We start from the raw sequence: 25,872 nt of genomic DNA on the forward strand, positions 1-25,872 counted from the left end.
TTTGCGAGTAACATCGAACAATGATATTTTCTGACCAAAATTCGAGACCTTTGACTGACATCTATACGTTCCCTTTCGCGAATCACGTCGGTAGATCCCTTCGACGTCCCGATCCTGTTTTTATGTTGGGATTTACCAGAAGCGCCGCAGAATCAGCGATTCGTAGGATTATCGAGATGGGTTTCGTCGTCTTTGGAGAGATTCTGACTCATTGACGTCGATCCCCTATTCTCGGCCGACCGCGCGGTACCCGGGAGCAGCTTAGAATACCAAAGGGAAATTAGAAATTATAGGATACGCGGGTGTTCAACGTTCTCTCGTCCAGATACAGAGAAACGCGATAACAGAGCACGTTTGCAACGAGTTAAACGCGGACCTGGAAGATTAGAACTATCGCTACGTTCGCGCAATACTTGCACGGGAAGATTAATACACCCCCGTACACGGAATGCATAAAGTTCACCAGCCGACGGCCGAGATTCAGAACGAGCTGGTTATAATTTCGCGGTTCACAAAGCCGCGTAACGTTACGAGCATCCAAGATTACATTCGAGAGTTGCATTTCGATGTCCCTCTCCTCTAACGGAGGCTGTCGATGCTCCCCAGGGGAGGAAAGTTAAATTAACGCTACCTCGCGAACAACTCGTGTTAATTACGCTGCTTGAAACAATTAGGGGATCGAGTTTTCGATCGAGTCAAGAATACCAACTAAATGGCAGAATTGAAGATTGTAACCCTATTACGTCTAGTTTTATTCATATTTTTATTCCATGTGTTACTCGCGAATTGTGACTTTGAAACTCGGTAGGGGTTGTAATTACTTTTTAAACGGAGATGGAGAAAATTTGTGGAGGAATTAAACGGATCTCTTTACTATAAAATATTTTTTCTCAATGAAAATACGCAAACGTACTATGCACACGTGTTTAGTTTTATTCAAAGGGTATACGAGTTCTGAAAATAATCAGTTCTGTTTCATAAATTTACTTTTCTTATTATTTCGTATACGAAACTATTAAAAACTATTTTTTTCGCACACTTACTTTTATAGATTTTGTATATATAAAATTGTAAGTTTTGGTCGTTCACGATTGGATGAATTTTTGCCACTCAGAGAATATCGATTCGGTAAAGTGATTCAGCAATTTGCGCAAAGAAAATAAAACGATTAACTCTCATCGAAGTTGAATGCGCACTGGTGGAATAATATTTATGAAACACAATGACAAGACGTTGTAATTCGATATTGACACGTAAATACGATGTCGGTGAAACGAGTATCGGTGTAAACATTTTCGGAAATGCCACCGTGTTGGTAAATAAACAATGTCGACGAAAACAACGTCGGTCGACAAACGGTGTCGATTAACGCATTGTTGATGAAACGATTGTCGTTAATTTCGTACAAACCTCCTCGAACGGTGCACCATGACATTTTAAACATTTTCTCGGTTATTTTCCAATGTTCCTCGCATCGTTGACATGGTATTATTGTTTCACAATATTGAAACAACAAACAAACGCGAATCCACTTCGATTGTTAAACAATTCCGCGGAGAAAATACCATTAAAGATATAGGTAGCCAATCTGAGCTACCTCGTTCCCCTGGCTTGCCCAGTGAAGTTGTTTAAAGAATAAAGTATGTTGACATTTTGTTATAGCAATCGATGATCCAGTAGAGGCAACTGAGACTAGTTATCCAAGTAAACGTCTTTATTACGTGTACAGACTCAGTATACATGTATCGTTTTCAAATAATTTGCACGATCGACTGCAAACAGAAGTTCCCACCCATTCGTCTCATTTGAGAAGACCACTTTTAATCCGTTCATCGCGACACGAGAACTCGTCGACGATCCGTATCGAAGATCGAGGTGATCGCTTAATAAGTGTATACGCGTTCGAGTGAGCAGAACATTGTGGAAAGTTTCCGTGGTAATAGAACCGGTGGAATTGCCTCGATCAGAATGCAATCGAGCGGAAAGCTATCACACGCAGGACTGGCCAGCCACGGTCGCCCGACTTCATCACCTCATCACGACCTTATCGACTCCATATATCAAGGGGATTTATTCTAACGTATCTTGACCTTCGTCGAGGCTATCTCGTTGAAAGTACCGCACGTTCGGTGATCCGCGTTTGGATTCATGGCATCGCGGCAATCTTGTGCACCAGCTTTCTCTCTCTCTCTCTCTCTCTCTCTATCTATCTCTCTATCTCTCTCTCTCTGTCGTGATCGAAAGAAACTATCCCACGTGTGCAGTTTGAGAGATCGAGGCTCCGGTTTACGAGCCTCGTAACGAACTGCTGGAATTGTTTCCAATGGCGAAGCTTTCAAAAACCCATTTGATTAGTGCTCAGACGCTCACCGTATTTGCGGAACCAATCATTGTGGAAACAATAAGCTTGCTCATGGACGAAATTAAATTCTATTACGGGAACGGTCGTTTCGACGAGTAACTCGTGTTTCAACGACGATACGTACCGAGCTGAATACAATGCGAATATTTACTCGATCGAAGACTCGTGCGTTTCGGTCGAATTTGTTTCGAAAGTGGGAAAAATAGTATTTAATGGAACTTTTTAATTTTGAAATTCGAAACGATTCGTGCGAAAGTTCGTGAAGTTACCAATGTTGGAAATAACGAAGAAATGTTGTCGCTGAAGAGTGAAAATAAATTATGTCTTGCGTAACGAATGCACGAATTTGAAACCGTGTTTCAACGTTTCAGAAAATGTGACTTTGGTAATCGATGACTAAAATTTCGACGAATTAGTATTCTGTTTCCGATTCGCTGTTCAATGTAGAGATTTCTCTGAGAAATTTTGTTCGCGTCGAGTAATCGCTATGCGCGAAAGAAATTTCAATATGTACGATATTAATCGATAATTACAGAGAAATATGTCAGAATAATTTAAGCGTGATCGATTGCTAAATTTTCGCAAAACAGGGGAAAACCACAATTTTAAAGGGCTACTGAATTCGGAGGTGTGCACTCATTCGAACGAATCGAACAATCGGTCGGCTACCACAAATTAAACAGTTTTGATTAATCGTGATCGATGTATTTGCAGATAGAATCATTTTCTGTTAAGCTTCGCGTTGCTATTAATTTAAATATTTATAGACGTTTGCAGCGCGCGCGTAGCCGATGGAACGTTTATGACGCACCGAAATTACCGTAGCAACGTATATTATGCATTGTACAAAGCGACGACATTATTGCACAAAATTTCACACCGCACTGACGCTGCTATTCAGTGGAAAACTTATCATTTTATATTTAACGTAACGTTGTCAGTCGCTTTTCGGAACTAAATTTGTGATGTCTCGTAAATTTCAATCGCAACTGAAAAGAGGTTAAATTCAGAAAATAGAATACAAAAAAAAAAAAAATACCCAGTAGTATAGAATTGATTGTTTCGTTTCGAAATACATTGTTCATCGTAACAGTTCAAAAGATACGTACGTATTTTAAAGTGCCCTCGAAGATTCAAGATTACTATACCACTAATGCGAAAGCAATTGTTCTCGATCGAGTAATAAAATTGATCCAATATTGTCACGATACACAAGGCGAGGCATCGCCCCAAAAGGTCTGTACTTTATATCGACGTGATGTAACCTTCCGAATACCAACAGTCCACGATCAATGTCTACCGAAGGTCACGTCGTTCCGGGTCGTGTAATTTATCTCAATGACAACCAGAACGTCCCGGTTGCAACGATATGTAAATTCCGCTAACTTTCCAAGCTCGACGGACACGATCGTACGACGCGTATCCATCCGAACCGAGCAATTTCTCTGGCGGCAATTTTTTCCAATCGTAAAAAGAAAGGAAAACTTTTTGGTACGATGACGTTGAGTTACTCCATCCTGTACAAGGCGCTTTTCGACTCCACCGGTAAGAAAAGACCGATTGTCTACGGAAAGATATATAGAGAGCGAGATTGCCGCAAAGAATTTCCACTTTGCTGCGTATAAAAGAAAATTCCAGCAACTGAAATGGGTAATTTTTCACGTGCACAAGGATGAAAAAGGTAGGGTCAAGTGGCGTTTTCAGGCATTTCTATGGACCGTTGGGAACACAACGCGTATATTTCGCGAAAATTCTTCTGTGTCTGCTTTACGTTTGGCTCTTGATTTTGTTAACGTCGGCCCTCGAAACCCGAAGGACGTTATACCCGGGCAAGAAACACCAAGGATTCTCGCGTGGAACACGACCGGAATAAAGAAACCACGGAAGGGAGGAAGATCCCTCGTAGACGGTATGACGTACGGAACGAGAAGAAAGTAATATCAGAGATTAAATGGTTTGGCTCGCGAAAGGAGTACACCGGGAAAGGGAAATTGTATAAACGTACCGAGGTCTCTCCGCGGAGAACCAAGGAAATACGTTCATAGAGTCAAAGGACTTTTTGCTGGGCCGGTTAATCAAAAGGATCTGGCCAAGTAGAAGATACTCTGTCAAGAATACGAACTTACTGTTCCCAACGTCTTGACATTTAAAGGAAACGTTATTTTTAAACGTCTCCTGCGCCCGAACGATAACAAAGCCTTTCCAGAGATTGTAACGGTGTCTTTGGAAAATTTCAAAATCGAGGGAAAGAGGCACGAGAGGAATTGCAAACGAATCGTTCGCGAGCAATGCGAGATTCGTGAATATCGGCGCTACCGTGCACTGGGAATTTATTTAATCGACGATAGGCGAGTATTTTACTATTCACCGAACTGATCTTTCGAAATTAATTAGTTTCTCGCATTAGTCGATCGGCTATTGGCGTTCAATTTTCGACCGATCGACGACAATACATTGAAATCCGACAGCTATTACGAGCTGCGTTCGATGTTCGTGAATCTCGTTACAGGGCGTTAGCGTTAGTGTATAAAAGAACCATAAAATCCAAATACCAATGACAATGATAAGATAACCAAAAAATACACCGAGTGCAATTTTCAGAGAAAAATATTCTCCTCATTGAAGTCAATAATTTGAAAATTATTCCCGCTAATGCTACACAATGATATTCCAGCGTTAAAGTACAAAAACACGATAAAATGCCCAATGACAATATTACAACTCTCGAGACACCAGAAGGAAAAAATACACCGAGTACAATTATCAGAGAAAGATATTCTCCGCGTCGAAGGTCGATAAATTGAAAATTATTCCCGCTAATGGTATACAATGAGCGTAAAGCCAGCGTTAAACCACCACGAAAAACATTTCCGAACGCGAGATCCGTGGCTCGAGTCGCGAGCGTCGCGGCGTCGTAATCTTTCGTTCGTAGTTTCGTAAAATACTGCGCTCGCGCTAAGCCACGATAACGCCGTGATCTCGTTCGTTGGAAGTTCCCGTGGCGCGGCTGATTTAAAATTATAATCAAGACCCGGTTGTACGTAAACAGGGGGTGGGTAACCGGCCCCTGGCGGCCGACGGGGACATTCCGTCGTGGTTTCTTCCAGCTTGGTCTCGGTCCCTGAATCTCTCCGGGCTGGAGTCAATTTCGACAGGATGGAAATTTTCGCGGCGATCGGTCTCGCGTGGCACAGATCTCGCGCGTTCAATTTTAACGGGGATTTATGGAGATAAACCGAAATAAGATTGAACGCCGCTTGGGAGTCGAGGCACGTCGATGTATATTTTGTGCACAGGGGTTGTTGCCGCTTCCCTTGCGTCACGCGGCAGCCTCCTCTCTTTTTCGAATTGAAATGCAACTTTATAAATGGGAACGAGGGTGAATGCCAAATAAAGGCTCGGATCCGTTTCGAGCGGTCCCTGTCGACTCTGTCGAATCGTTGCCCGACTCTTTTCGACTTCTCGATATCGGGGATCGTTTTCCCGACGAACAGGACCGATCGTGGAGATCGTTCACGAAACGGTAGAGTGTTGTTCTTTAATAAGGTGTATACCTTAGCGTCGAAAGAAGGTAATGATCGAAGAAAATATTCACGAGGAACTATTCCGTGAGTTACTTTCCTTTTTGTATTGTTACAAAGGGGATGCACTGTAAATCATTGGAGAAAATTTTTGTAATGTTGTGTAAGTATGACACGTGTGAATACTTTCTCGGTAAAAACTTGTCCTTTTATCGGATCGTAGACGCAAACGATTTACAAACGAGTTTCCACGGGAAATGCATTCCTGTTTAACAAGAAAATTCCTTTTCTACCCTAAAATGAATTTATGATTACGTTTTGCCTGTCGCGCGATCGTACGATGCGTTTCCCTTCGTTTCCGTGTTTCCGAGGGAACCGGCTCGTGTTTGTCCACCGTGTGCAAAGTGAAAGAGCAAAGTACGTAAGAAAATAAATTTGCTGAAATATTAAGTGAACGTGCAACGTTTTGCGGCGCGACCGCGTTACTGTGCATCTGCCAGAATATCTTCTTCTTGCATTGTTAACGGCACCGTTGGCAAAGGCAAATGGACGCCCGCGAACAAAAACTCGGAGAGTAAGGGAAAAGACAATCTCTGGAGAAATAGGTAGGAAAAGTTTCCCGTAGCCGCTATCCCTGAGGAGGCATCGCGCATAACGGGAAGGCGCTCTTAGGTCATTTGGTAATGAATTATTATTCTGGACCGCGCCTCGTCGTGACAACGCGACGTGTTAAAAAGACCAACAGGGCTGCGTGACGCTCGCGAGTTTCGGGAGAAATATTAATACAGTATATACAAGTAATGATAATACAATTAATAGTAATCTTACGATTATTAATATTTATAATAATTTTAATACTTACAATATTGATAATAATTTTAAAAAACATTCTGTCTTCTAATTAACCGTAAAGCATTTTTTTTTTCGAACCATCACTTTTTTCGCGAATTAATTTTTGATAGAATTCTTTTTTAATCGTTCCCCCTTTATTTCACCCTTCGGGGAAGGAGTTTTTAGTAGCCTGATAAATTAGAATAAAAAAATAATTACCGAGCTCGAAGATAAATTGCTAAGGTGACCTTACTTATCACCCCGGTACACTCATCTCCTTCAATTAACCCTGACATTGTTATACATGGGTAAGAGAATTGTAACGAAATTTAAGAGAAAAAAAAATAAAAACATACATATGTTTCCGTACCTTCCAGAGATATATTTTCAAGATTACCAATCCTATCAAAATCTAAGAAAAAAAAAAGATAAAAGCACACACAAGTTTCCGTAGCTTTCGGTGTTAATTTTCGGTTTACCAATTTCATCAAAATCTAAGAAAAAAAAATAAAAGCGTACACAAGTCTCCGTAGATGTTGGTGACGAACCGCGAGAATGTCGCGATGCTTCGCGGGTAGGACTCTCGTCAGTTCTCGAAGGACGTCGGAACGCGGATGTAGAGCGGGCAATTGTGCCGATTGTACGCGCGAGTTTCGCAGCTTCGAAAGTTTATCGCGTCGACTCTTAATCAAACGCCGAGCGTTGCACGTCGGATGCAGGCCGCGCCGTTTTCTGTTTCCTACGAGCGTTCAAAGAGAAAACGCGAAGGAAGGGAGAGGCAGGGGTGTTCCGCCCCCGGCGGAATTTCCACTTCATTTCGTTCGCGAATTCACGACCGCCATTTCTCTTCCCAGCCTCTGATTGGCAATAAAGCACGGACACGATCGAGCCGGGTCAAGACAACCCCATCCCGGTCGAACCAAGTAAATGAAAATCGTCTTTGGTTTTTGCTTGTAAAATCGGTGCTACGTCGATTTTTAAACGTCGCCCCGATCCTGGCTTTTAATTGCTCGCTCGCGCTGGGCTCGACGTTGAATCGTTTCACCGCGCGAAAACAATTTTCGGTACACGCGTTAATGTTTCGTTAACTCGTACGCGGTAATCGGTCTCGTTTATCCCCGAGTGAACGCGGTGATCGTGTTTTACAACAAGTAGCGTTTTTTCGTAAATTGAAATTCGTTCGATGTCGTCGCGCGGAGGCTCACGGCCTCGTAAAGGGATGGTACACGTAAACAGTCCGAACGTCCAGTTCGCAAAATGGATTTTTATGTACAATGCGATGGCGATTAAGGTTTCCTACTCGCGACTTGTAAAAAGAAACCAGTTTTGCAAACTCGATACTTTGTTTCTGTAAATTCCCAACGGCGACAGTAGCATCCACGGACAGTGAAAAAAGGCGCTAGCGCTCGCGAGCTGTCAGGAACCGTCATCGAAATGGTTGCATCCGCGTCGCCCGGTGCTCTCGACCGTAAGCGTTCGTATCTTTTTATCCCCGCGGGGCTGCTCGGTGGTGGATTTTTTGCGCTGGTAACATTCAGAACGGCTCGATAATTCTAACCCCTCCATTAACCGAGCAAAGCTCTCTCTGTTCGGGGATTTTACGGGCCGGTGGCTCGGTTTTGGAGGCAGAGTTCGGAAATTTCTGAGTTATCGGGGAGCGTTGACGTCGGCCGGGGCTTCTCCGCGTTATCGCTCAACCGATTTCGCGGGTTCGTGGCTTCGATCGGGACTCGTCGGATAGATCCTGGAACCCGAACGAACCTCCCCACCTGGAGCCACGCTGAGAATAATTTTCCGCTGGGTTGGATACTCCGTACGAGTCGCGAAGTATTCGCGCGCAACGGAAGAACCTGGTTCGGTGTAACCTGGTAGAACAGGAGAGGGTTGGAAGAGGGGGTTACGAGTGGGAAAACGCGGATCAAAGTGCATCGAAGGTCGAAGGCCCACGGAAACCAGGACGACGCAGATGGTTGGGACATTGGCGAGGCTTCTTCGATGGATCGGTAGGACGACGATGAGCACCGAGCACGGAAGCGTGAACCTGGAACTAACTCCTCATCGGCATATCGACGTGGTCCGCTCCGTTGGTGCACGCGTGCGTCGGGTGTCTCCGAGGCACTCGGCGATCGCTCCCGTTGCGTGTAATTGACTGATTCCAACGTGAATCATTGTCACCCTCTTGGCTCGAATACTCGCCCTCGAGCGAACAAACGGCCGAGGAGTTGGAAGCTTTCCGTCAGCGTGGCCGGAGACACCGGGAACCGGCCCGTTTCATTTTACCTCGAAACCACGGATATCGGAAAATGAAGCCACGTGAAATTCGAGGACACTGGAAATTTCGGTGCGCGGATTTCGAAAACACGGAGAAACAGGAGACGAACGAGAACGATCGGTGATCGAATTCCGCGGTGGGAGATAAATTCCGCACAGGGGAGTGTCGCGAAGTTTCTTACGGGAGTTTCCGATCATTTTATATATAGAAGGATACGATTTCTTGTTTAATTGTACTTACACTTCGAGTGGATTCCTTTTGTTCAGATTGCTCGTCGTTAAGTCGTTACTCGAGAAAACGAAAAGGAAGTAAAGTGTAACTTTTTCATTGCACACGTAAGTGTTTCAAACTTGGACTCCATTCCTCGTTCTTTCGTCAACCATCCTACTGTAGGTTTATACTTCTTTTTCTAAACTATTCATTTGTTTTGTCGATACATCCAGGTTCAATTATACCACCAACAGTTTGCCCGATTGGAAATTCCATTTTGTAGGAATAGTGGTGGGTTTGTGTACGTTATTGCGTGTATTATTGAGTACCGTTAAAGGTAACGTAACATTGAGTACTGTTAAAGGTACCATAACAAAATATTGTAATGTTTAGCTTAGAAGGTGTACATATTGGTATGTATTTCTTAAACACTGTTAATGAATACTCTTGAATATTGATTAATAGAAAGTCATGTATTAGTTCAATGTACGTTACCAAACTATTTCTAAATACTGTTAATAAGTGCTCTTGAATATTAAATAATAGAAAATTATATTCGTGGTAGGCAGAGTTTCATAAGGGTAGGATAATGGCCGATAATGATCCGTATTTGGGGAAAAGGTCACTCGAGTGTGAACCGTGTGACGAAAAAATTAATCGCGCACCTACGAGAAGCGACCGTGCTCATTGACGAACGATCATCGAGTTGGAATATAATTAAAAATTTGGAATTAAAATCGAGGCTAATGGCCGTAACTGGAAACCAAGTGAATGACTTTGTTAAATATTGATTTTATCGAACATTACTCCCAACGAATATTGCATCTTTGAAGAGCCATTTAGCGCACCGTTGAAATTGTTTCTATCGCCTTTGTTACGTTCAAAATAGGTGCATTTATTTCGCGAGAATTTTGTGTCGTAGAGAAACGAAATGGCATTCGTTTGAAAAGCGAAGGTAGGTCGTAAAGTTGAATATGCCGAACCTCGTTTTTTAACCACGACGTTGCCAATGTTTATATTTTATTTTATTCGCACTCCGTTACGGAGCAGTAAAGTCGCGACACAAAATGAAAATATACGTTTCGGTGGTGCGTTATTGCGAAATATTCGTTTAAATAAAGCATCGTTTGAATGCGCAGAAATTTTCAATAAATATAACGCATTTACAAAATTATCCAAACGGATCCATTAAAGTGTTTTGGTATACATGACTGAAAATCAGCTGCATTTTCGTTACTAGATACACACACTTGGGAAAATTTCAACGATGGATTCACATTTATCGTATCATAAAATAACCAGCTGTCTATCTTCGTTTTTCGTTCGATAGAATAATTTTGAAGCACGCGATTAAACTTAAACGCAACGTACTATAATGGAGCGTAAAATACTATTCTTACGGCGAGCGTCTGCTCTTTACGATCTCTTTCTTTTTATTCTCCCCTTTCCTTGTGTTTTTTTTTCCCCCTTTTATTCGAGCCACGCTGTGTTCGTCGACTTGCGTTGTTTATGCGACACGACCGACCCTCGTTATCGTTTTTCTTGGTAAGACCAACTTGCTATATCGGCGAATAGACCGTTATCAAAGGCTTCTGCGCGATATCACGCTCGCAGAATATTTTCTGCCCCTTCCGTATCACCTAACAAATCGCCCCTCATTAAGACCGATTTGTCTCACTTTTGTATAACGGATCGGAAGTATCCGATGGAAGACACTCGCTCCTCTCTTGATACGACGACGTGAGAGGTTATCCGTCATGATTTAACTCTTTCACAAGCCTTCTATATTTCTGCCGAGAGACCTAATTCGTGCTCCGCTGAACCGAGCAGGTCATTATTAACGCTCCTGTACCGTCAGCTATTCACCAAATAAGAATATTTAATGTTACAAATTCAATTCACTGTTCGAGTCGATTTTTCAAACGAGACCTATCTAATTTTTAGGGGAACTTGGTAAAATTAAATTTTGGGCAGAAATTGTAGTATACTTGAACACTTTCATCGCGAAATATTTCATTTTTTAATTCAATTCTTTGTTTTCATTCAACGAGAAAGGGATACACATTTATTTATCTCTTATTATTTACACGAATCTCTTACCTGGATAAAAATTCTGGTCCCAGAGTTTTATTTGAGAATTCGAGAATTGCTAGGTTCGGTGGATGCAAACTCTATGGGTTCGAATAAGTTTAGAATTCAATATCTGTCCGCATGTTCGATTAATTCTTATCCAGGGTACGTTGTATTCCAATAATAGATTCCGAGTTTTATTTGAAAGACGTTGAAGAGAGTGTGAACGTGTACGGGGAAGTGAGAACACAATGGGAGACTTCTTGGATAGCTCGTGATCCTCGAGACCCACTGAGACTTCTGCAAGATTCGAGACATCTGGGAGTCTTTAGATCCATTAAGATCCCTGGCTCTAGAGGCTCCTGCGAGATCCAAAGCCCCTGGGAACCTCTAAAACACGTACTACCATGTACACTGGCCAGTTGCTCCGAGACGCGTGTGTAAAGCTTTCATGAATTTGAATTAGGTGATGTTGGATTACACGTCGCTAATGTTATAGGCAGCGAGACCGATCGGTTCCCTTTGAACGATATCGAATAGGCTCTATCGAATCTATCGATTTCTGATTATATTTAGATAGTTGATATCGGTTACTGAATCCTGAAACGAGCCATATTGCCATATTATAGACGAGAGCTACACGATCGAACAGTATCTACGTTATCGATATAAAGTCTATTGTGTCTTGCAAGAGTTAGATCGTATCCGATAAATTCTAAGTTCTCGGTATCGACTCTATTTAGTCCTAGATGAGCCACATCGTGTCCAATAGTATCTAACTTATCGGTATCGGCTCTATTGAGTCCTGCATGAACGTTATCAAGTCGAACATTATCTATATTATCGATATCCAATAGATTCTAGAATTTGTAGGCATCTATGGTTTATATAAAAACACCATAAGTTGGTGTTAAGATGTTTATATAAAAACATCCTCGTACAATAAAATTTTATTCTACTTTCTCGCTTAATTTTACTAGCACACAACCTCCGATCTACGATTATAAATACTATTCTTCTCAAGTTACCTTGTACTTACATTTTGATAAAACTACCTCGTACTTAACTTTCACAAAAACTACCTTGCACTTAACTTTCGAAAAAACTACCTTGTACTTAACTTTCACAAAAACTACTCTGTACTTAAGTTTCGCAAAAACTACTTTGTACTTAAGTTTCACAAAAACTACCTTGCACTTAACTTTCGAAAAAACTACCTTGTACTTAACTTTCACAAAAACTACCCTGTACTTAAGTTTCGCTAAAACTACCTTGTACTTAAGTTTCGCTAAAACTACCTTGTACTTAACTTTCACAAAAACTACCTAATACTTAAATGTACGATAAAACTACCTTGTACTCATCCCTCTGAAACCCATTTCTCTAAAAACCATTCCTCGCACCGAGGAACCGAACTCGCGACAACTAGAACGATACCTAAAGAAAATCGCTAAACAGGTAGAAAAATCTCATTGGAGTCTTCCCGAAAACCAAAGTCAAGCGCACAGTCGCCAGTTTTTACGCGAAAACCACGCCGGTCGTTTTCGTGCGGTGAATTCCCTCTTTTTTTGCAATCCCAGCGCCCCGGTGTCGCCATTGAACTCAACGAACCCACGTAAACGATTCTCCGTGCATCGATGCAAATTTAGTCGGTGAAACATCTGGCGAACGTGGGGTTCAGCCGCGTTCAGATCGGTCGGTGGATACGTATGGAAAACACCGAAAACGCGGCACGTTCGCGCCGTTGAAACGTTAATGCGCGAGTTTCGTGGCGTCACAGGACGCCTGTTCTTTTTTTTTTTTTCTTTTTCTTTTTCTACCTCTCTCTCTCTCTCCGTCGCCCTTTCACCCAGGGGGCGAACATTCCTACGGGACAGGAGAATAGCGCGTCGCGACGCGCCAGGGCATTGTCCCGTGAACGATTTCCGTGGCAGCGGTGTTCTCTTCCCGTACAATCGCGCCACGTCGAGCAGATTACGTTCCCGCGTACGTTCGAGCGAACCCGGTGTTCGAGGACTCGAAAGCGCTATCTGAATAGGTGCTCTTCGCGTAACTCCGTCGTGGTTCGCGGCGCGCGAGATTGTTAACGACAGGGCGACGCGAACCCCCGCGTGCAAGGAACGAAACCGAGATATCGCATTCAACGCGAGAAAAGTCCACCTGACCCCCGTGTCCTGCGAAAAACCCCGCATGAAAAGTGCCATTCGCGCGGTGGCGAGTTGTAAATATCACGGCTGGCTTTGTTTCGTGGCCTCGACTCGGCCCCGGATTGAAATGAAATTGAAATAATGGCACGTTTCTTTTTTTTTTCTGTACGCGCGAATTCGACCGAAGATGCGTCTGTTCCTAGGGCAGAAAAATGGCACTCGTGAGCAATTTACGGAACTCTCGAAATCAAATTTTTATTCGTTTCTTGTTACTCGAAACGACACGGTTCTAGTTTGGGGGAGAAATTTTTCTTGGGATTAGTAGATTGATATGTTTACGAGGTCAGTTTTGAGCCATTTTTGGTAGCTCAGAAATGGTCAATCCGGAGAAAATGTTTGAAACCAAAAGAGAATGTGTACAAGTGTGTAAGAAATTATATATCGATGCAATTTTTCTTGGTTATCTGCTAGTGTCTAGAGGGAAATTATTAAAGTATTAAATTTCTTCTTTTAAAATTGACTCTTGGCGTCGAATGTATAAAATGGTAATCGAAACGGTAAACGTTGTAGTATAAAGATAATCGAAGCGAACGAATTGTACGCAATGAAAAATAATCTGTTCGTGTAGGTTACAAATTTTGTGACAATAATATTATTCCAGATACTCCAATTTTTTTAAATTCGACTCTTTCCACAAGCTTCGTTCCGTTTCGCCAGTGCTCTCGTTCGACTTTACCCAATTTACTCGCATCGTACCAAATATCAAAGAACAGTATCGGGTTTCTGATAACCTATCGGATTTACAGTACACGTTTCGGGTAACACACCGTGGAAATTTTCATCCGAACAGATAACTCACGAGTACCCGTGTAATTTGGGTATCAATGGCCCTAGTTGTAACACCAGACTGTTTAAAGCAATTTGGTATAACAGAGTCGACGTGTCCATGTTAATGATACATGGAACTATGAATTGTATTTAAACCGGTAACAGAAGTATCGAGTAAACTAACTTTGTACTCGATTACACTTTCACATATATATTTGATCGTAATGGAACACACGTTGCAAATACGTATTTCACACGAATAATTAACGATCGTGAATTTGTTCTGCGGCCCCGATTCGGGGTCCACGCGCACGGCTCTCTTCCTTTCTCTTCCGCGCATGCGTGGAACGTCGCGACCAATCATAACGACGTATTCCCAACGAACAGAAGTACGGACAAACCCATTTCCAACGATCGGTTAATTTAACCGCAATTATCACGGTGTAAATCTATTGCACGTGGGAATAAGATCAACCGATTCCAAGTACGGTATTTATTATTTTCTCGGGGAAAACTTAGTACCTTGTTTACATTGTGGTGAAAATAGAAGCGCGGTTGTGGCTGTACTAGATATATACAAGTAATTAGTAACAAGGTTCCGCAACGTATTTCACACAGTTCGGAGAGTATTCGTGTTTACTATAGTCTCGGAAATGTTCTCTGTTTAACTTTCCACCGCTTCTGTAGATCCGATTCTCTATGTTAATACAAATTCGGTACGTGATTTTTCCCTATGGATAATAATACCAACGATACGAATAATATCGGAACGTTTCCGAACAGAAGTATGTAAAAATTTTCTTTTTCAAACGTACCGCGAAGATTTGATCTTTTTCAACGGAGTATTTTTCAAACTTCGAATAATCACGGTTCGGTTAAAACTGATTTCGGTTCGTTGGATTCGAAAAACGATGTACCTTTGTTCAATTTTAATTAATAAAATTAACGTATCGAATTACAAATTTACGTTTGATTAAATTTCCGTAGTATTTCAATGCCGAGGAAATTCGTGCAACAAACTCGTTCTGGAATTTTTCAAGCGAGCTTTCTCTAATCCTCATCCCCTAATTTGCGTCACAGCGGGAATCCGGGGTTAAGTAAAAACGTAATTTTCAGACGCCACAAGAGATTAACATTATCTTCGTGCAATAATGAGGTCGCGTCGTTAGTAGTATTTGAGAAGATAGCGCAGCGGTAGGTAAGAACGACCTTAATTACTTTTCTTCGGTCGTTTATGGACACCCCGCCCCCCTCCCAACCCCTCGAGGATTTCTCGCAGACGCGTATTTACATTCAAATCATAAATGTCTGCCGTTCTTCCTTCGTAAACGCCCCATAATGTCGCATTATTCTCCTACGCTTAAAGAGCTTGTCGCGAAGTAGATGGTGATGTAGATTTCATCCTAAACGGTGTCTCGAAAATCCCACGCCACGGTTATGCTGGCAAGTTTACGACTGTTACGAATATTTACGTAAATCGAGTTTATCTTTCCAGTGAAGAATTTTCTACGTTCTTTAAGAACTTTCACGCTCGGTAAAATAACCGGGGCAGAGAATTCTCGATAAAATTTTTTAAATGTACTTACTTATCACAAAATTTGTAAATTTTAATAGATCGGGTACAATCGAGTCCCTGGTAAATTGATTTTAGACGTTGATTCGATTTTAAATATCTGACATTGTTTGCGGTTTACAGTGGACTTTGTCTACGATAGACCCAGCAGATATAGCTATGTTTGAGTAGTCAATGTTTGAGTCTTAAATGAATATACACAGTAGAATCTCGATTATGGCACGAGAACCTCGTTCGGTGAAATGCGTTGACGAGTGGTAAGGACGGTCACTTAGCAGCGAGTAAAGTTGGAGTGGAAGTAAGTGGTAGCAGCAACCATAGGGTAGTGGGCTATAATGTCTAAGTGGGACTCCCTCTCATTGGATTGGTTAACTTGATTATTTCACGAACCTTCTACTGTATCCAGAAACTAATGCTTACCGAGGTCTGAAAGGTTCTTTGCATTACATGTACTACGGGTGTCCTATTCCAACGTTACTCGAACCGTTATCGTTAAGTCAATGTTTCTCGATTTTATATTTTTTACACACCACACGGGTCTGTAGAACAGTTTCAATTCCGCAATCTCGGTAGCTGAGAGCTTAAAGGGAATGGAAAAGAACAGTATTTTAAATTCGACAGCGCGCGTTAATTTTTTCTTTTTTTTTTTTTTCTTTTTTCTTCGACGATTGGTAGTCGACGAAACTTCCGACAACTCGATCACTGATTAACATCGACGATAACGGGCGCGGTATTTACCCAGAGTTGCTTAACGGAATTTCCTTGCGTGACTGAGAAAGATGCATGGCCCGCAGCGTGATTTACGGTGCGGCTTTCAGCGAAACTTTCGCGGTGTAACGGTGTGGCCGGTGAACATTAATACATCCAGACGTCGGTAACTTTCGTAAAAATTTCAGGGGAACTTTCGACCCGTACGCAAACTTGCCGCGCTTGATTTTAGTCGGAGCGTTAATAATAAATAGAATTCGGGAGCTCGTAAATAAGTTGCCGTAGCTTATCACCGGTCCGTACGCGGGGTGGAAATTTACCAAACTAAATGAAAAAGGGGGAGAGGGGGAGGAGGGAAAAAATAAATAACGAGAACGGAAATTCTCGAAGTTTATGCATCCGAGAGGGGCCGCGTAGAATAATTCGTCGAAAAAGCTACATTATTCATTATAAACTTTAGATGTATCACCGGCGTGTAATAATTCCACGTCCCCAGCCGCGTATAACCCGCGAACGAGTATAAATTTCCACGCTGACGTAAAAGCGAACGGGAGTTTCGCGCGAAAAACTAAAGCAAAACATCGAATAAAATGTTCCGCGTTCGTTCGGTAATACATTTTCCATCGTCGCCCGCAATTGTTTACTCTTCGTATAAAAACACCGCTGTGGCGGAAACTCTGATTTTAAAACTCAAAAAAAAAGAGAAAGAAAAAAAGAAACGAACGAAACAAAACTAAACAAACAAATAAATAGCGGAGTAGCGACGCGGATTAAATACGCGTAATCGCGGTTTTCTTTAATCGTGAAATACACGACGACCAGCTTCGTATAATATCGCAGGTAACATCACGGGGCAAGGAAGTACGTTCGTACTTCCGTTTCGTAATTTTTGTCGAGCGTTCGTTGCACAGCGTGTCGTAATATCGAGGGAATGAAATGTTGTACCGATTCGTTCCCAGCTACCGAGGTCCTGTAGCTTTCTGGTAGATTGCAATTTTCCGCGCAAAATTTTAACGACTGTGCTCGCAGGCCCCAACGACAACGATGGAAAATACGTTATCGAATTCTCTCCGTGGTTTCGATGTTTTAATTTCGATCAGTAACTTGCTCTCGATTTGTCTACAAGTTCACCGTTCAAGTATTCACCTGTATTACGAGAGCGTCATTAATGACCAACGTTTAGACGATGATTCGCGCCGGACTCGTTGGAGATAAATTTTGGGGGCGACCGCAACGCGAGTGTCGCAATTATCGCGGTACTTGTCACTAACCGTGACGAGTATATCGCCCGAGCTAATAATCAAAGACATTCGCGCGCGTACTCGTGCTCGCGAGTGCAACACCGATTACGAAATGGGCCCGTAACGCATGGATGAGAATTATCAACACGCGCGCGTCCATTCTGGTCGTTGTTTCGATGTGTCCATGAATCCTATTGTACAAGAACGTTCACGTTGTTGGTATTCCTAGTAAACTGACTTTATGACGCGAAACTAGTACATTTTGTTTGATTCTTCGAAACCTTGGAACGTTAATTATAGTAGTCTGTGTCTTTATCAGAGACGGGTAAAATTTTATTCAACGTGCAGTAATTCATTTGCATTGTTTAACCGCTTGGAAATTTTGTTCGTCATTCATCTACGCTCATGCGTGGGGTCCTACGCCGATGGATCACAGCCGACGGGATCCGAAGTTGACCGATCGAAACCGATAACCGATACACGGCGTAGAGACTGTATCGAAGAGACATTCGAGCGTTGCTTTGAAAATAAAATTGATCCTTCTTTGCCAGAAATACGAGAGAAGTTTTAATTATCATAGATTCTACCTCGATATTCGTTTCAAATATCGTGAAAACTGTTTGAGACGGGAACTTCGCGAAATTGATTTCTCAATAACGAACAATGTGCAGCGCATACAGGTTCTCCAGCTAAGAACTGCACGATGAGCGTGCAGGGAAGTTGAGTCGTTAAACTTGACCCAATATTTCGTGGCAGGGCTCGCGCTTTCAGCTTCGCTTCTACGCCACTGTATTATCTTGCTACGTACTTATTTAGTATTGTACACGCGAATAGTGCCAGTGACGTATAGTACTAACTACCTCGGTGGGATGTTTTGCACTGTTCCCGTATGTAGAACACGCAGGATAGTTATGCTCGGCAGTTACGCGCGTCTGTTAAATTGTGTGATTAATGAGTTAGCAACGAAGTCGAGCGAACTTTCGTAACCATGGTCGTTTGTTACCGGGGCCATTGAGTTATTTGACAGTGAAAATAATTGTGGCCGAACGCGGGAGGAAAGTCCACGAACGTCGACGCGTGTTGTTATCTACGCTTTCGAAATTAAAGTTATTCGTCCGATTTTATTTATTTAAAGTTCAGCGATACGGTCCTGTAACCTAACCCTACTTTGTCAGAAGCAATAAACTCTGTCCGAATACTCAATATCGTTCAACACGGTTAATTGTCATTTAAACGAAACTTGGAGCGTAAGATTAATAACAGTATATTTGACTGCGTAACGAGCAAATCGAAGGAAATATTTTGCTCGTCCTTTATCGAATTCGGAACGTTTAATACGACAAACGATCGTACTTCCCGGGAGCAACTGAACTCGTGCTATTAATTTGTCGTCGGAGCAAATGAAATGCACATTGCAGCCAACAGAGCATAATTCACGTGGAGCTGAATTAACGTATCGTATAAAGGCTAAGGTTTCGGGCATTGTTGCTTAATTGCGTTACAGCGCCCTCCCTTGCTAATCGATTTTACCTTCGACGTTTCATTTTGGTATAGATTCTCATTTGCATGCACGAACGATCGGATGTGGCCAAGAATACGTGCGTTTTCTTGCCGTGGGAAATTCCAGGATTAATTCGTACGGTTGCATCGTGCACAGTATGCTTATCATTTCTGGTTACAGTTGCGTTACGTGTATCGAGCAACGTGAATATTACGTGCAACGTCCGGTCGTTGTTTCGAAAACAGCATAAATTTGTAATAATTAAGATATATTAAAATATCTATAAGATATATTAAAATATCTATAAGATATATAAAATATCTATAAATAAGTATTAATATATGATACTTAAAATATATTAAGTGGAAGAAGAGCGTAGAAATAGCATCCTGATCGCACAAGTGTGTCGTTAATGGTTCTCAACGTTTTTTCGAACCCCCGTGTCAATACTTTCTCAGTTTTGAGAGACGGTACGCGCCTCTAAATTCGACAATGCACCCTGTGCAAATATTAGGGGAACATTATTTGTGCAACGTTGTGTTCCTCGTTCGTTTCCGCGATCACGTAATTATTCGCCGGGAAATTTTATCGTCCAAGTTCGTACATCGTCCATATTTATTTTGCTGTTTGTTCGAGGCATTTGGAAACCGTCCAATTTCAACGGACGACACAACAATGTGGATTTATCACACACGTATGTAGAAAAAAATGATCGATACTTTCAATGGTAAAATTGATCGTCAACGGGATAAGTTAAAAACGTCTGCTAAAGATTTCTACACAATTTGTTAACAAATTTTAAAGGATAAGAATAACATCCTTGGTATGCGAATTCTCCCCTTTTCACTTTCTTCTTCTGTCTTTCTATTTTTCTATTTTCCTTCTCCCTGAATAACTTGGTATGCGAATTCTTCCTTTTTTCACTTTTTTCTTCCGTTTTTCTCTTTTTTCTTTTCGTTTTTCTTCTCCCCGGAGAAGAAGAGTGACGTATCCTCGCTACATACAGTCCGTACACGTTTCCCCGCGAAACCGTTCCCGGCGAGTACGACCATAACTCACGGCGAAATTTATGAAAGCTGGTGGAGGGATAATCCAGCGATATCCGCGAGTTATAAGGCTTAAATCATGCCGATAGTTCGCGAGCCGGCGCCACGAGTTATTCATGAAGTTCGCGAGACATCGCGAACTTGTTAAATCTGCCCGTGTACGGTTATCGATGTCAAATTATTTGCACAAACACACCGAAATCTATTCAACTTCTAACGCAAAGCTCACCGTATCGAATTTAATAGTTGGAACGAATCGCCGTGTAAATTTCCACCACCTGTCTCTAATTGGCCAATGATTGAACGAACGAATGATGCATTCGGAAGAGAAATTTTAGTTTTTTTGAACGATATCAAGCATCGTTCTTTTTTGGAGCGAATTTCATTTAAACGTTTCGATCACTTTGCGAAATAAATGTATCTTGTATACCTCCGAGGTGAAGTTTTTCAATTTAGATACGCAATCGTTGACAATTTTCAAACGTAAAAATTTGTCCAGATATTATAGAATAATCGAAAGAAGAAGATTAGAAAAATATTTGAAATTAATTAAAATACTAGAGTACAGTGGTTATTGATTTTTTGAATTTAAACGCGCGAATTTTTAAACATAAGAATTCGTACAAATATTATGGGACGATATTGAGAAGAAAATCAGAGAAATATTGAAAAATAATCGAAACATTGCAACGTAACAGTTTCTAGAGTGCGTTCCCGTTACGAGTAGAATTAATTGCAAGTTTTTTGTTTCTCAATTTGTCGATTAATCGCGATACGTATGTTTTAAAAATGAGTGGACAGCTCGAAACCATGTTTGTTTGGATGTTGTTACGCGCAACAGTTTTTCACGTATGTCAGACTTGAACAGATTCAATTGGAAATTTCCACCACTTTAACGGATATCAAACGCACGTCGCGCTTATTTTTGTTTAAACGAATGTACGGGATAGCGACAGAGAGGTTTCGGTGTACCGGTATCGTTGATGCAAGAGGCATATGCATGAGACAACTGGGCGGGTGTGCAGTTTGCGTTGGCGCGAATGACGTTTGTAAGCAGTTATCCGAATTTACATTTCATCGATACGACAGGGGTAACTACATGTATCTGAAGTAGTTTCGCCTAAATACGGTTAACCGTGATCCCTGTTCCACTCTGGATCTATCGTTTTACATAGCTCGAAACGGTGAAGTTTGCACCGAGTGTTGCGGAAAGGTTTGTAAATTTACAACAACGAAGTAAACCCTTCGTTACTGAAAATTATTTGAAAATGGTCTACGCGACATTATCGAATAAAAACGTCCTCAAATAGTATTATTCGAGCAATTTTTTCATCGTGATATTATCATCTAAAAAAAGTTGTCTTCGCAATACTATTTAAAAAAGTTCTTCTCCATGATATTATTATGTAAAAAGAATTTATTTTCGTAATATTATTTGACAAAATTATTTTCACAATATCATTATGAGAGAAAATTATTTTCATAATATTATTATACAGAGACTATTATTTTTCATTTCAATTTTCGTTAAAAAGAATTGCACAGTTCCTCGTAAAATTACACGGGAAAAATATAAACCCGTGTTACAACCGATGAGAACTTTTACAATATAGAAACACAACGCTTCGACTTTCGATAGAAAAATCATCGATAAAAAAGACAGAGTCACCGAATTTCGTTTATAAGATTGCTTGGAAATAAATATATACCGAATCACGAACCGATCAACTAAACAACGAACCGGTGACTCGCAGGGCAGACTTTGCACAAACCGATCCAATTTTATTCCAATTTCTGTGTATGTAATTAATCCGATTCAGAGATAACAGCTTTCACAAACTCGGTGATAAAGCGCGTCTCGGTGTTTCGTTGGCCGGGGAACAAAAGCGGATACCGTAACGGAATTTCGAAGCGTGTTCGTTATCTCATAATGCCGTACAAAGAAAAGCAATGCATGTTAAAGCGCAGAGGGAGAAGGTTTGTAACGGTTGCCTGCGGTTTGAGCGATTCGTTCCTTTGAGCAGGCGGCCATACGATAATGGACAGAGAGCAGTCGATTCGAAAAGTATTGGATCGCTGGCAAAGGCGAATTTCCTTAATGAAAAGATTCAATATGATACTCCCCGGCGATAGCTGTTTTCGTTATTCGCCCGGTTTTACGCCCTGCACCGAGCAACGATATTTTCTCATTCGTTGCTTGATCCCTTTCGTCGTTGGGCTGTGTCTCATCCATTTTAATTGCCCCCTTTGAAGGCCTTTCCACGTTGTAAGGAGACTGTCGGTAAATAACGAAGCAATATACTCGAGATTTAATTGTATATTTCTCGATCTCGTCAGCCATCTCCAGAGAGAAGGTTCCATCTCCGCTATCGAGGCAACGTCGACCGTAAATTGGCGCAAAATCTTTAACGCGAGAAGACACTATTGGGAATCGGAGCGTTATCGTTTCTCCTTTCGCGTAATGTATACATTTAATCGGACAAAATCTGACATCGATTGCCATTTCTACGGATTTCATTTATTCATCGAATTCGTTCGATTCTATTCATTGTATCGCTTTGATAGATTTATTGATATTATAATTAATTACCTTTCGTTAACTCTCCAACGATAGAACGAAATATTCGCCTCGTTTGCTCGTGTCGAACGAACTGTTTCTATAAATCAGTTTTATACTTCTTGTAGGATGAATTTATAAATTTGTAAATTGAACGTCGAAATGTTATTTTTAATATTGAAGAATTTTTTCGTTTGAAAAAAGAGTCACTCGATTCGCGATTACAGGAGTTACGAAAGGGTATGAATATGTTAAATGTTCATCGAGACAACACGTTACCGGGTATATATGTCTCGTCGTGTCTAGTTTAGATTTCAGTGACACGGATAGCCTCCTGTGTATGTGTGTGTGTACGTGTGTATGTACCCATTTCTGCGGACATTCGCTGTATATAAGAGACACCCATATGCAGGGAGCCGCCATGTACAGTTAGGGATAGCAACGTGGAAACTCCCTTAACAGTATTAACATTTCAGGGACGTGCTTGAACGGGATTCTGAGGACGCCAGAAATCGATCTTCAATAGATTAAATCAACCACAATCGATGCTATTGATATGACGCTGTAGGTTCGTACCATTGCATTATTTACTCTTTTAATCGAAAACGATTCGATTTTCTGCAATACACTTAATTTCTGTATCACAAGTATCGACGAAATTTCTCATATTACCGAAACATTAACAGTTAAACGGATACGTCGATAAAGACACATTTTGTTAGAAACAATTTGTCCCAAAGCACCTTGTACACTCATTTAATCAGCACTAATGCATTCGGAGTAGTATGTTAATCACTTCATTCTAGAGAATCATAAATACAAACTTTAGGAGTTACAATAGAACGGATAATTTCCAAAGAAAAATTCGCAAGACGAAAGTGTCGGAGGTTAAACGCGCGGTAACATTTATTTATGCGCGTTAAGAAAAAAGCTGCGTAGCAACGAATCGTTGACAAGCAAATTTCCATTTCGAAAGTTCGTGATTGCTCGATAACGTTTTCTTTCCCCGACGCGAAAACGCGGTCAAAGTATACGAGAAGGGGTGAACAGGGTTCTTACAAGTTGTACCGTGTACACAGTTTAAATTTCTATTTACTTTTACACCGAAAACTTCCTCCACGGGGCTCGAGCAGCTACTACAAGTTTAGCAACTACGACGTAAGAGTAAATGGCTTTTCCTGTGTCTGACGTGGCGACTAAGGACCCTCCATTATTTGCGAAACTTTTCTATTCTTATGTCTTTACCTCGTCGTTCTGACGGATCCTTTAACAAGACGGAATCTAACGATCACAGAAGGACATCGTGACGTCGTTTTTTTACGTTTGGCCTCGATACGTCCCAGTCGCGTAAAAACGAGCGTCGTTTTCATGATTCCTTGGAACGGAAATATCTCTTGCGTTTTCATGCCATTTTTCATGACCATTGTACACGTTCGAAGAATTTCAAGAAAATAATGCCATTGAAATTGTCAAAACGAATATTTTCTCCGATAATAATCTGCTTTAAAAGTATTTGAAGTAACGTCCAATACTTGTAACCGAACAAGCAGCTGCACAAAACAAGAAGCTTTCCAAAGATAATTAAAGTTTGAAAACGTGTGCAAAAAATTCCTTTTCGAAATATTTCTCGTAACGAGTGAACTCTGTTGACCGTAGAAATTTTAATGTCGGTATTTATCGACTACCTTAATAATTTACGATCGCGACGAATCAACGAGAGCTCCTGGAACAACAGTGAAACGGTGAAACAGTAAGCTGGGAAAATTTGTACTCGATTTTCGCGAAGATGGAGTATCAAAATTCCGTGAAATGGTGGAACAAAATCGAATCTCGAGTACTAAAAGAAAAAAATATGTGTAGTTGGGACACACGATCACCGGTCACGATCTGGAACGCAACGAATCACTCGATGTCGTTGGACCTTGGCGAGTAGCATATTTCACCGCGTAGCTGCATTCTTTTTCGACGATCAGAAAAAGCACCGAGTTGATTCACATCCGGTTCGAGCGGCTGTGTTGACAACGCTTGATAAATACCCGAGGTCGCGGACGCGGAGAGAGAAAAATTTGTGTTCCCGCGCGCCTTTTTTTTTTTTTCTTTCTCTTCGAACGAAATTTGCCGCGTAATGGATTTCAATTCCTTTGCTCGCGTTCAGGGCTTTGAGAGAGTTTGGCAATTTTTTCTTCTTTTTTTTTTTTTCTTTCTTTACGCGGCGAGCTTCGAGAAAAGGGACGCGAACCTTTGCCCGGCGAGGCCACGTTCGTGGAATTTTAAGAGAAAAATCCGCGCCTCGTTTCTCCGCTGCGCGCGAGCGAGAAATTAATTACAGAGGTGGGGGGTGGAGAAGGGAGGTGGTTCGAAGACTTCGTTTGACGCGTATTGATCGTATTGAACGTGTGTTCCTTTGGAGAATCAAATTTGCGGCGGGTGTATAACAGCCTGAGCCGCTTGGATAATTAGTTTGATCGGGCCGAACGTTACGCCCACTGCTTACCTGGAGATTGGGCGGGCAATGATCGAGGAGTTCCAACATGTGCCTGATGTTCTGTGCATCCTGAATCACGAAGTTCAGTTCCATGTCAAATTCACCGCCCACCAGCTGCGAACAGAAAGAACACCGTGTTATTAAACACCGACCAGTTGTTCAATTTTGGTAATGTCGATAGTTTGGATTTTTGTTTCGTTTGAACGATTATTTTATTTTTAAAATAATATTCACACCGTTCTATGCTTCTTGTACCATATTTTGATCTATAAATACAAGATCTCGTTTGTCAGAGAACCGAAGAAAAATTCTTAAATCTCGTAGTTCAGTAGAATAGAACGTTCGTGGTCAGACAGCGCAGTAGATTCGTCTCGTTCGCTCCTGTGTTTAATATTCGTAAATCTCACCATCTTTGAATATCGAGATCTGTTCGGTAGAATACACGGAATACTGTTGTATTAAGTGTGTGACAATCATTTGTAATGAATATATTGGTACGTTACACGTTGTTAAGTGGCTG

At 41.4% G+C, this 25,872-nt stretch overlaps 2 protein-coding genes across 12 annotated transcripts in view; one reads left to right on the top strand and one right to left on the bottom strand.

The window, feature by feature from the left end:
* The window catches only part of Rg (A kinase anchor protein rugose), a 543,414-nt gene that overhangs the window by 158,373 nt on the left and 359,169 nt on the right, over positions 1–25,872 (bottom strand). For all 11 annotated transcript variants that reach the window (XM_076323637.1, XM_076323642.1, XM_076323635.1 and 8 more), the window contains one exon: positions 25,362–25,466. In XM_076323637.1, the coding sequence (XP_076179752.1) occupies positions 25,362–25,466 (105 nt within the window). The remainder of the gene's footprint in view (positions 1–25,361; positions 25,467–25,872) is intronic.
* The window catches only part of LOC143152964 (uncharacterized), a 78,402-nt gene that overhangs the window by 45,786 nt on the left and 6,744 nt on the right, over positions 1–25,872 (top strand). The window contains exon 3 of the mRNA XM_076323645.1: positions 23,344–23,431. Within this exon, the coding sequence (XP_076179760.1) occupies positions 23,424–23,431 (8 nt within the window). The 5' untranslated portion in view covers positions 23,344–23,423. The remainder of the gene's footprint in view (positions 1–23,343; positions 23,432–25,872) is intronic.

This window comes from Ptiloglossa arizonensis, chromosome 11 (assembly GCF_051014685.1).
Source record: "Ptiloglossa arizonensis isolate GNS036 chromosome 11, iyPtiAriz1_principal, whole genome shotgun sequence".
Lineage (NCBI taxonomy): Eukaryota > Metazoa > Arthropoda > Insecta > Hymenoptera > Colletidae > Ptiloglossa > Ptiloglossa arizonensis.